This window comes from Mustela putorius, unplaced genomic scaffold (genome assembly GCF_011764305.1).
Source record: "Mustela putorius furo isolate JIRA1106 unplaced genomic scaffold, ASM1176430v1.1 tig00000275_pilon_pilon_pilon, whole genome shotgun sequence".
Taxonomy (NCBI): domain Eukaryota; kingdom Metazoa; phylum Chordata; class Mammalia; order Carnivora; family Mustelidae; genus Mustela; species Mustela putorius.
In genome coordinates this window covers 12,064,182-12,076,629 of record NW_025421341.1, presented here as the reverse complement: position 1 = coordinate 12,076,629, position 12,448 = coordinate 12,064,182, and the positions used below count along the sequence as shown (strand labels likewise).

The following is a 12,448-nucleotide window of genomic DNA, read 5'->3' as shown; positions in this document are numbered from 1 at the left end:
CCACTGCCTGTTTTGTCCACACTATGAGCTAAGAGTGGTCATTACATCTTTAAAAAATTGTTGGAAGAGTCAAAAGAACAATATATTGGGACACGTGAAAATGATACAGATTCAGATTTCATTGTCCATAAACAAAGTTTTATTAGAACACAACCATGCTCACTCACTCACATGTTGTCTACGGTTTCTTATATTCTACAAAAGCAGAATTGATTATTAGTTGCAGTAGAGACAGATAGCCTACAATCATGATATTTGCTATCTGATCCTTTACAGAAAAATTCGGCAGCCTCTGTTGTATAGTACCCAGGTGAGGGAAGAGCAAAGGGCAGGCTTTTCTGTGAGCAGGCGTGGCATTTCTTCCATGATTTATAAGAGATGATAAGTTTACATGATGGTTTTTTTTTAAGATTTTATTTATTTATTTGACAGAGAGAAATCACAAGTAGATGGAGAGGCAGGCAGAGAGAGAGAGAGGAGGAAGCAGGCTCCCCGCTGAGCAGAGAGCCCGATGCGGGACTCGATCCCAGGACCCCGAGATCATGACCTGAGCCGAAGGCAGCGGCTTAACCCACTGAGCCACCCAGGCACCCTACATGATGGTTTTTAGGAAGGTGATAAAAGGTATCAGAGAAAGAGGCAGGAAAGTAAAACCATGAGCCCACGTAAAAATACAATGTGGCAGCTTTTAACGTGCTCATTCTCCCAACCAAGAAAAGCTGAGGCTGGTTCCCATCCCCACTTCCTTCTCCAGACTCATTTTCCTGTTGTTAGAACTTGGTTAATTCTCAATTGCAGCTGCATCTTCTGATAATCCTTTTCTGGGTTTTTTTTTTTTTTTTTGCTTTTTTAGCATCTTTATTGAAGTATAATTGACAAGTATATTGACATAAACTCCATATAATTACGATCCACAAAGTGTTGATATATTACACACTTATGAAACTGTCACCACAGTCAAGTCATGAACATACTCATCACTCCCCAAAATTTCTTCAAGCACTGATTGTTGAAAAGACTACCCTTTCTCCATGGAATTGCCTTTACATCTTTATCTAAGGAATATCTAAATAAATACATTCCCATTACATTTAGATGAGGTTTTTAGTTTAAGGAGTCCCCTCAATCTTCCATGAAAAAGCATTTACTCATGTTTCCTTTAGATCTGGAAAAAGCAAGTAAATTGCTAACGTATCAGAAATTCAAACTGATTGTCCAGGATTGGTTGTGAAAGAACAATTGGAAAGAGGAAGTAATTAGAGATAAAAAATCACATTGTGTCTGGATCTCAAATACATTTGCTCATTGGACTTCTGAACTGTGAACCTCATCAGGTCTGTTCATTTTTCAGGGAAAAATTTTTTATGAATTCTTTTATCATAATACTGTTCATTTTACTTTTTAGTTTGTTTTGTGATGCAAAGTATAACTAACCACTTACAGAGTTTTAATATCTAATCAAAACAGAAAATATGCTGGGGCACATCGGTGGCTCAGTGGGTTAAGCCTCTGCCTTCAGCTCAGGTCATGATCTCGGGTCCTGGGATCGAGCCCCGCATTGGGCTCTCTGCTCAGCAGGGAGCCTGCTTCCCCCTCTCTCTCTGCCTGCCTTTCTGCCTATTTGTGATTTCTCTATCAAATAAATAAATAAAATTTTAAAAAATAGAAAATATACTAATTATAAAATACTCATACTTACTGCTATTTTATTAGAGTTTAGGTTATCAGTAATGGTAACATCAAATGTCTAAATAAAGATACTCCAATAATGTTACTTGCGGTCCAGAGCTTTTATTAATTTTGTTTCCATTAGAAGAATGCTTTATTCAAAAATATTATTTCAAACAAGAATTAGGTATTACAGTCAGTAACTGGTAATTAATAAGTATAGTCCTTTGTATGCTTATACATAAGCAGTGGTTAATAGCTTGGAAGTCATGCAGTATATTCAAATTAAATGTATGGCCCTCTGGTTAATTAATAATATCCAGCATCCCAGAACAATTTGTCAGAGTGAATACAAACAATCTGACAAATAATCTGGTCCTCTTTGGAAGCTATTTTAACTCTCAGACAGTGGGATGACCTGACAGTAAAGTCACCATTTGAAGGAACATGCTAGCAGGCTAAAAGAATGAAACCATTAGGAAGTACTCTAAGAGAATGTAGCTTATGATTTATCTATGGACATTTCCACCATTTCAATTAAACAAATGATCAATAGTCAAGAAAAACATGTTTGTTTGTTTGTTTGTTTGTTTTTTAATTCCAAGATGTGAGATAGCTATGAGGTGAGATTTATTTTCTCTTTATTTCCAGGCCACTGGTGACTTTTCCAAAGAACTTAGACCCACTCCTGTGCAAGTGCATGCTTATCAAACCTTCAATCAACTCTTTCTTCTTTAGGAAAGGTGTTCTTAGTTGCTGAGAATATGCACCTGAAAGTAGAGAAAAGGAACTCATTATTAGAGCACCAAATTATTCTCAGGTTAATTAAATATCAACACCTTGGTTTTTAAAAAAAGTTTGTTGGAGCACCTGGGTGGCTCTCTCAATTGAGCACCTGACTCATGGTTTTGACTCAGGTCAAGATCTCATGGGTTTGGGGATTAAGCCCCATTACAGGCTCCATGCTCAGTGGGGAGTCTGATTGAAGATTCTCTCTCTCTCTCTCTGCCCCTCCCCCTACTCTCTTACAGGCTCTCTCTCTCTTTCTTTCTCTCTCAAATAATAAATCTCTAAAAATAAAAGAAAGTCTGTTGTTTCTGTCACTTTCTATGTCTCTATAAATTTTTTGCAAGAATGTATATGAAAAACTCTGTTTATGTGTCCTTTGTAATTTAAATAACAAAGTAAGTTATAATAAATACAGTTCTTTGTTAATGTATTAAGACTTTTTTCTGATTAAAAAAGTAAAAATGGTCATTGTATGATTTTTATTTTAAAGTTCTTTATATATGTACTTTATTCCATAATTTAGTTAACCATTACTTTAAATCATTTCCAAGTTTTCTGCTGTTATAAACAGTATTTCAGTGAAATCCTGCATTGTACTGCATTGTTGGCCACATCTCTGAACGTTTCCTTAGGATCGATTTCTAGATGAGTAATTTCTGAAGATGTTACTAGGAAATTTCTTGAAATAAGCAAAGTAAAAAAATCAAGCATTTGTGGAACTAATTACATACATGTTCCTGAAGTATTGTTTTCTCTAATGCTTGGTGTTTAAAAAATAAACAACAAAATAACATTTGCCAGCTAGTTACACGCCAACTGCAAACATCATCAAATTATATATCTAAATTTTAATTTTCTCATCATGAAGGAATGCAAAGATTCACAATTTTTCTAGAACATTAAACAGCCAGTCTCAGGCAGGCGGGTTTTTCTGTTTCTCACTGGCAGAGCGAGGTTTGTTGAAGGAAAAGGCCATTATTTTTTGACACAAACAGGGATATACTTCAAAATCCCTTCATTTGCATTGAAGCCCTTATTAACCCATGAGTTAACTTTAACTCTGTTATTCTCCATTTGGGAGTTATCAGTCTACTCTTTTCCTCAATTTTTTTTTAAATTTTTTTGTAATTTTTTAAATTTTAATTTTTATTTTTTTAATTTTCCTCAATTTATAACTCTCTCTTTCACTCTCTCTTTCTCTCTGCCTTGACATAATGTGTCATAATTTAGTGGTTAAGCTGGGTACACTTTCTTCACACCTTCTGGACATTTTAACATTCAGTTATTGACTTGTATCTTTCTAGACTAAATAATGATGATCTTTTAGTCTTTCCCCAAGTGATGCTATCTCTAGCCCTCAGAATTTTTGGAATTCTCATTTCTGGATACCCTCTGTTCCTGACAAGCATTGTTATAAACAACTACAGTATCCAGGTCACCACCCAGTTCAATAAGCTGTCTTTGGGGTAAAGCTCTTCCAGATTCTACCCTTAGTTAAATACATGCCTTTCATTAATTCCTTCCTACAGAATCACAGAATATTAGAATAGAGAATGTAAAGAGGGCCTTCTAATTCTTTCCTCACCCCTCTTTTTCAGATGAAAAAACTGAGGTCTAAGTAAGTTAATGAAGTTAATTGAGGTTACATAGATATATATGATTTCTTGTTTTTCTATTTGTTGGCCCAATATTGACAAACATGATATATTAACATACAAAATTATATAGGAGTTTTATGTTTTTAACAAAACATGATTCATAACATTTCTCAAGTGTGTTTAAACTATTTAAATTTGAGGATGTCAAAATAACAGAAAACTTTTTGCATATTATGTAGACACATTCATTCTTTCCTTCTGTTCTGGTGATTTGATTTCCCCAAGAATTGTAGAGACAGACATCTCTTCACCCTCACCCCCATCCTAACCTGTATATTAATCCCCCAAGGACAATAGAAAAAATTAGTGGAGAATCTGTGCAGGTACATCCAGAGCCCAGTTGAGCCACTAGAGATTTAATCAAACCTCTTGAGATGAAATCTCAATGTTCCAGCAACTATTTAACTTTTAGACATGGTGTCTCCTTGACCCAAGACCCTCTTTGACTGTGATTATACAATCGAAATGGAAAGTTTTGTTTCCTGATCTGCAAACAATTGTTTATGGCCAACATTAAAATAACTTCAATAAAGTGAAATATTCCTTCTTGCTACATAGCCACTCTGGCTAAAATTTGCAGACCAGCTGAGTCAACAACAACTCTGTAGCAAGAGAAAAGAAGTGGCTCCTGAAGCTGAAGATAAATCTACTACCTTTAAAAAAAAAAAAAAAAAAAAAAAGATGGAAACGCTATGTTGAAATATGCTCCAAAAAATTGCACGTAGCTTCAGATGATTCTGATAGTGACATTGCAGGAAACCAACTGGAAGCTCTTTTAGAAAAAGACCTTGTGTATGTATATAATTATTTTCATGTTTGTCTGAACTAAAATACGATTTTCATTTATTCCATAGATATTTTAGTAATTTAAAGTGAGTGCGAAATACCAAAAAACCCCAATAAATATTGGTGGTGACTTGAGTATGACAACTAAATATGTTAAGAATGGGAAAATGAGTCCTAGACTACAAAGGAAGAAAATATCCAATTCTATGGATGCTGACGTCTGAAGAGCCTCTGCTTAAAGTGGTTTCTAAATATTGGTAACAAACACTGAAGGACACTTATTTTTGTGTTTCTTTAGTAGCTAAGCTGGTAAAAGAATATTTCCTCTAAAAATGGAAGTTGGTTTAAGTAACAATAACACTTGCCAAAATAATAAACTTATCTATAAATAACAGCAGTGGATTATCTGGTTTAATGGATCAGCAAAGCATGAGGATATTTAGCTAGTGAGGTTAAAACAAACTAGATATATAAAGGCTCTATAATATCTTTGGAAAGGATTGACCTAGAACTATTACTGTTAAGTGCTATTCTAATAGAGAAATTATAGGGTTAAATAACAATTATAGGGATATATAACAATTCTCACAATAAAATATACAAAAATTAGTTATGCCTCAGTTTTGCACTAGTTCATAAGTAATTCTAAGAGTCCCTACCACCCAAACAGCCTTTGCTGCAAGGACTGGAAGATCATTGGTTGAAACAACATTAAAAACAGAAAAAAAAATAATTTGAATAGGTAGGGCTAAGTTATCTATTTCTCAGCTTACTCACAGTAGCTCATTTGTTCTAATCCTAATTCCATAAAGGACATTTTTTTTATTGCCCCCAGAAAAGACTTTTTTGAATATAATATTTGCACCAGTGAGAATCTCTAAATTTGTTGGAAGTTCCAAATTACTAAAAGTTAATCACTCCACTTGCTGGAAGTTAATTACATATTTGAGATTTGTTCAAAAAGCAACAAGGAGTAAATCTGCAAGCCAGCCAATTTTTCTGCCCTTCATTTCACCAACTAAATATATCACAAGGAGACCCTCCATTTACAGGGAGCATTTTTTTTTTCTATTTAAAAAGGGTGAGAGCTTCCCAAATCCACAGCAAGTAGACAGGTTATGACTGCTAATATTCAGGCTAATCACTTTATAGTTTTGTGTTGTACTTTGGGAATCATGCTTTTCCTTACTTGTATTTTTACTTTTCCTTGCTGCTGTTCACATAAAGTATGAGAATGAGGAAAATATGTGGATATAAACAGCTACCATGAAATATAAAAGGAAGTGCTATCCTTCTATCATTTGTGTGCTCTTGTATGCTCTTGGGTTCACTCCTGAGAACACAATTAATTCCCCTAAAGCAATTTCCCCCTTCCTCACAACTGAGCACATTCATACTTGATTGGCCCTTTTGAAAGACCTGGGACCTAAAGGTGACCACCTTGATTTCTCCCTGCGTGCTGTGGATGCGCTGCTGAAATCTCTTCCTTCCCAGACAATTGCCTCCTTCCTAAGCCATGATTCCTGGAGAGGACACAGTCCACATAGATGTCCCAGAAGAGTTGGGCCAGATCCCAAAACAGTGCCCCATGCTTCAAGTTCTCAGAAGACTTCAGGTAGTTCATAAAATCCCAGAAACCGGAAACAGTGTTAGAAATTCGAGGCTTCCGCATTTCCAGGAGGAGCACTGAAGAAGATTCCCAGCACTGAGGATCAGCTTGGTTAAGAGCCAGCAGGTCTGTCTGGCTATGGCAGAAGAAAGGAGACACACAGCACATTCCCACAATGAGCAAAGAGCAGGTAAGAGTCAAGGGGCGGTAGATCCCTCTTCTGTTCCCAGGATCGGCCATGGCACTGAAACTGCATAGAATGGAAATAAATTACAAATCCTTGCTTGAGCTCCACTCAGTAATGAAAATAATTATGCCTTTAAAAACCTTGGTGCCAGCAAAGGAAATACACCATTGTCCCTAGGAATAGTCTTATCATACCTCCCCTAAGTCCCATTCTATCTAAAATGACACATTGCCAAGCCATGTACTATAAAACCAAAATATTTAGATAGGAAGTACTTATTCCTAAGACATGTTCCTTTATGAGATGAGTAAGTGAACTTGTTTTCCCTAGAACAGAGGAACATAATTTAAAAGAATATTAAGTAAAAATTTAAAATCTTGCTGCATAGCTTTAATTATTTTATAATATAGTTTAGCCTACCTATTCTAATCCAGGACCCCCATTCAATTAAGAATTTTAATCTATTTTATCCATAGAGGTTTTCCTATTTGAAGACTTTCAATTTTTAGAAAGCGTAAGAATTGTAAAATGTTATAAATAAAAATGAACATAAGGTAGTGTGCTAAAAGTAGGGAAGCCAAGAGGTATATATTCAATCCATTAGAGTAGAATCAATTGACATTTTATCAACACCTAAAATGCTCCATGATTCTGATATAATTTTCATAAAGATAATGTTTTTATCATTTCTTTCTTCCTCCTATGAATCTCAAGAATTTTAGTGAAAACATTTGCCTCTCATTCAACTTTTCTGGCTCTCAAAGCCTGCTGTAATAAAATTAAACCATATAGGGGCCCCTGGAAGTCTCAGTCGGTTGGTTGGGACTCCCACTCTTTATTTCTGCTCAGGTCATGATCTCATGGGTTGTGGGATCAAGCCCTGCCCCCCACTGTTTGAAGATTCTGTCCCTCTGCCCCATCACCCCAACTCTGTCTCTCTATTAAAGAAATAAATCCTTAAAAAATTAAGCTACATAACACTTTGAAATTATGATGTTACACTTCAAACAAGTGCAATGAGAAATAATGTCCTTAAAATAATACTAATCTAAATTTTCTTTTTTCCGAGGAAAAAAGCTTATCTGACTCTTTAAGACCAAACAAAATCACACTTAAACAACTCTAACATAAAGAAAAAACAGGAGGACATACACAGCTCCCTTTCGGTTTTATCTTGTATTTCCAAACCTCTTAGATGTGAGTATCACGAAGGCAAGCAAGGCACAGCTCATAGGAATACGTCTATCCTGGAACATTTAAGGATACCACCGTAGGATTGAATCCTTCTCTTCTACACAGCAGCAGAACATACCGAGGCACCCTTAAATCAGTATTTCAGAAATGCCTTTGAACATGCTCTTTCCCATTTGGAAAAGACAAGTTGAGATTCAAGGCTATTCAAAAATATTTCAGATCACTTACACAGGATCTCTCCCTGAACAAAACTGTATCCAATACGTCCTCTTCTGAACTAAAATATCAAAGTCAAGTTGCCCCAAAGGCTGTTTATCCTTCGGGGACACTTCCAAGTCGTCAGAGGTTATTGGAAGACAGAGCGCGGGACGCTGTCCACTGTGCTGAAGTTAGTGTAGTCCGGGACTCCCTGTCTGCTCGCACCACAGCACTCATCTTACTGGCTCTTTTAGGTTCCCTTCTCAGGACAGTTTTTCCCCCGACCCTGGAAGTTCTCAACCCTGGGGTCCTTCGTGCGTCCCGCTACCAGCCCCGCGCTGGGCTCCCTGCGTCCCGATCCCACACCTGGTTCAATGGCCTAATAATCCTCTTTAGGGCGGAGATACCAAGGACCGGCTGTGTCTTTTGTGCCCCATTATATTCTTTACACCGATGCTCAACTCCCAGGTTGTAGGAGGGCACCCCTTCGCACTTACCTGCTCAACCCTCCCCGGATTCCCTGGAGTGTGTGAAGAGGAAAAGCGCAGGCTGCTTCCCGAGCGAGTGACGGTCCCCAGCCCCGGCGTCCTGAAGGATACCGTGCCTCTTAAGCAGTGGGAGTGTTCGGCGCCTCTCCAAGTCTACGTCAAAGCGCCGGGAACTGCCGCCACCTCTCGCCCCCAAGTCCATCTCCGGAACCCTCTTCCTCCGCCCCCCCCTTCCCCTGGAGATCTCACTTCAGGTAACCAGCAGGCTTAGGCGCACTGACCCTGACGCACACCTACCCTCCACCCAGTGGAACTGAGTCTATATGCGGTTTGGCTTCCCGGTCTTACCTCGGAAGGCGCGGAGCTCTTGGAAGGCGCGGAGCTCCCGGCAGGAACTGGAAAGTTGGGACTTAGCTCCGCGACAGTCTAGACGCAAGTGGGGCTCCCCATACCCCACGCTTCAGGCGTGCCTTGTTTGAGAATAAAAAGGGAAACCCCGGGACTCATGGGGTCCGAAAGGGCTCTGAGGAAATAGGGCGCCTCCTAAAGACATCTGGGTGTGAATTTCTCCTGCCTACCTGGAGTCCTCGGCTGGGAGGAGAAAAACGCACCTGGGGCAAAGACGGAGGGAGGAAAGGACATGGCCTTGCTGGCGGCTCTCCCTGTCTGGGGACAGAAGACTCCATTACCTCCAGGCTCTGTGGCCTGGATCCCCTCAGGAGTCCGTGTTGTTGCGGGCATCACTTAGGTCAGTCCACCCCTCCAGATTCACAGCCGGGTCCCTGCTTTCCGCCTGGGACTCCGTTTTGGTGTTCCACTCACAGTTAAGATCTTACTGTGGGGCTAAACACTGTCAAGAGTCCAGGGCCCTGTAGAACATTTGTTTCCAATTCAACTGAAACACACCCAGCCTGGGGGCCTGAAGCAAAAGTTCTACGTTTGCTTTCTATGTTTGCTTTCTACGTTTGTTTCCAGGGTTTGCCCCTCACCTCAAAACCTTCTAAGTGTCCTAAAAACCGCTTGTAGTCTCCATTAACTGAAGGCTTTTGTGCCTGTTCAGTAGTATCCATGGTTACCTTCCAGAAGGGCACAGGGAGGAGCACAGGCTTGTGGCAAGGTTTACTAAAGACAAGAACTGACCAGCTACCCAGGGGATAGAAACAGAGCTCCAAAAAGGACTCCTGAGGGGTTCTGGGTTTTTCTCCTGCTGTGAAACTAGATGGAGTGTACTTCAGTTTCTCAGTCTATGAACTGAGCATGCTAACGCCTGCTTCTAATTATACCCTAAAGATGGGGGGAAGATAATACGTGAGGTCTTGAACTTGCTTCCTGGACTTCAACATGCTCTCAGCCTTCTGGAGAAGTTCCTGAGAGAAACGCAGGGGTGGGAGCACAGGGAGAACCTTGTGGAGAGGAAAGGGAAAAGAGAGGGAAGAGCAGTTATTTTTGAGGAAGTGACCAATGAACTTCTTGAAGAAGAAATTATATAGGTGTCCTGGGCCAAGAGGAGAGGGGCTAGTCTCCTCTGGGCAAGGAGATCAGCATGAGCAAAGACGCGGAGGGAGCATCCAGCAGTTCTGTGTTTCTGGGAAGAAAAGGAAAGGAAAGAAGTATGGAGAGAGAAGGAAGAACAGAAGTAAGGTTTAAGGATTTAATTCTGGTTTGGGGCATGTTGACATTTCCTTTGAAAATACTGGTATATAAATATGCAGTGCTTACTTTTTATCCAGTGCCTATGTGCCAGGTGCTATTCTAGATGCTATGTATGCAGAAGGAACAAAACAAAGTCCCTTCACTCATGGAGTTTACATTCTAGGAGTGGGGAAAGAACATTTATATTTTAAGTTAAAAATTACACAAACACACACACACACACTTGGATGGCTCAGTTGGTTGAGCATCTGACTTTATTTTTTTTAAGATGTTATTTACTTATGAGAGAGAGCGAGAGTAAGGGCAAGTGAGCTGGAGATTGGGGGTGGGGGAGAAGCAGAGGGAGAGGAACAAACAGATTCCAAACTCAGCACAGACCCTGGGCCAACTCCAGGCTTGATCTCAACACCCTGGGATTATGATCTGAGCAGAAACCAAGAGTCTAGCCTTTAGCCACCTGAACCACCCAGGTTCCCCTAGCATCTGACTCTTAATTTCAGCTCAGGTGCTGGTCTCAGGTCCTGGGGTTGAGCCCCTCTTGGGGCTCAATGCTTAGTGGGGAGTCTGCTTCTCTCTCTCTCTCTCCCTCTCCCTCTCCCTTTGCCCCTCCCTTGCTCATGCTTCTCTTTCTTTCTAAAATAAGTGGATAACTCTTTTAAAGAATTACATATATTTATAATGATTTGTGTTTCCAGTTTCTGTGTCGAACATTGAATTTACAGCTCTATGTCAAATACACTTCACTAGCTAATTTAATAAACAAACAGTGCCACGTATGAGTCCATAATGAGAGTCTATCATTCCGAGGCCCTCCAAAATGTACATTTGGTGAAATGTGTCAGATATGGTAAGAAAAAGGAAAAGATCATGAAAAACTAAAGCAGGATTGGAAAAGGATGTGGAGAAGAGCTATTCTATATAGAATGCTGAGAAGCCCTTCCTGGTGAGGAAATATTGAATAAATTCTATTAAGGTGAAAGAGTGAGTCATACATAAACATAGGAACAAATGCTCCACGTGAGGTACAGGGGAAGAATGGAACAAGTGTGTTGTGAGGAGTGTTTTCTGGGTATAGTGGTAGGAAGTGAGGCCAGAAAGGTGGTCAAAAACTGATTCTGACTGCTCAATAAAGAATTGACTATATGGGATAGGGCAGAGGCAGGGAGTACGGTTGGGAGCTGCTACGAAAATTTAGACCAGATATGGCAAATTCAATAAAAGTGTAGCAATGGAGTTGATGAAAATAAGTGGATTCTGAATATATTTTGATGATTTTAAAAAACCAAAAAACAGGACTTATTGATGTCCTGGATACAGAGTGCAAGAAAAAAAGAGAAACTGAAGATGACTTCAACTTTTGAGAGCTAACCAACTGGAAGTTTGCAATTACCCCAGCCAAGAGAGGAAAAGTGTTTTAAGGAATAAGTTGGGGGGAAAAAATCAAGAATTTGGTTTTCAAGATGTCAGGTTTGAAACGACTGTCATCCAAAGGGAGATGCTGAATAGGCAGGGCAAATATGGAGACTATAAACACTTGGGATACAGCATTCAAGAAAAAAGTCTAGACTTGGGATTTAGGTTTACCTGTAGGCAATAGTTAAAAGTTCACAGAAAAGTATGTAAAGTAGGTAAAATAGTAGCCAGAGGATCGAAAGTGAGATATGCCCACATTTAAATGATTAAGAAACAGAGTTAAGGAAACCAGAAATGTGTGGTGCCTTAACAAGCCGAAGAGATAGAGATTTTTCACAAAGAAGTAAGACATCAGCCATATCACACAGATTCAGAAAAGGGGTCAATAAAATGAAGACCAAGAATCTTCCATTGGATCTGCAAAATAGGAGGCTGCCAAGTTTGCTCCTAAGGAGAAAATTTCAAAGGAGTGTTCAGGGAGGAGCAGTGGGCTGAGGAGAAATGGAAATGAAGAAATGCGGACAGCCCCTATGAAGCGCTCTGTGAAGTTTAGAAAAGAAGAGAAAGAAGGGTTGGAACGGAAGATTAGGGATTAGATCTTCATTGTATTCATAGGCTGAGGGAGATAAACCATTAGAGAGAAGGGAAATTGAAATTCAGGGGAGAAGGACAACTAAAAATCTCAGAGGAAAAAAGAAGCAAGGGGAATAAGAAATTTGTTTTAAAAAGTGGTTAACGGAAAAGGGCATCACTTGCTCTATAAACAAGGAAGGGGGGGGCTATCTCTGGATATGGATATGTCTGT

General features: G+C 39.4%; 1 protein-coding gene across 1 annotated transcript; it reads right to left on the bottom strand.

The window, feature by feature from the left end:
* Positions 1–2,298: 2,298 nt before the first annotated feature.
* Positions 2,299–6,750, bottom strand: FAM237A (family with sequence similarity 237 member A). The gene is made up of 2 exons (XM_013062275.2): positions 6,342–6,750; positions 2,299–2,438 (listed from the first exon to the last, which is right to left on the bottom strand). The coding sequence occupies exons 1-2, from the start codon at positions 6,748–6,750 to the stop codon at positions 2,299–2,301; spliced, it is 549 nt and encodes a 182-aa protein (XP_012917729.1).
* Positions 6,751–12,448: the final 5,698 nt, after the last annotated feature.

What these genes read in the sequence shown, in the direction of transcription:
- FAM237A (XM_013062275.2), bottom strand. Translation starts at nt 6,750, where the DNA reads ATGGCCGATCCTGGGAACAGAAGAGGGATCTACCGCCCCTTGACTCTT. An exon ending in GCACGCAGGGAGAAATCAAG is followed by an intron (nt 2,439 to 6,341) that starts GTGGTCACCTTT and finishes CTCTACTTTCAG; the next exon opens with GTGCATATTCTCAGCAACTA.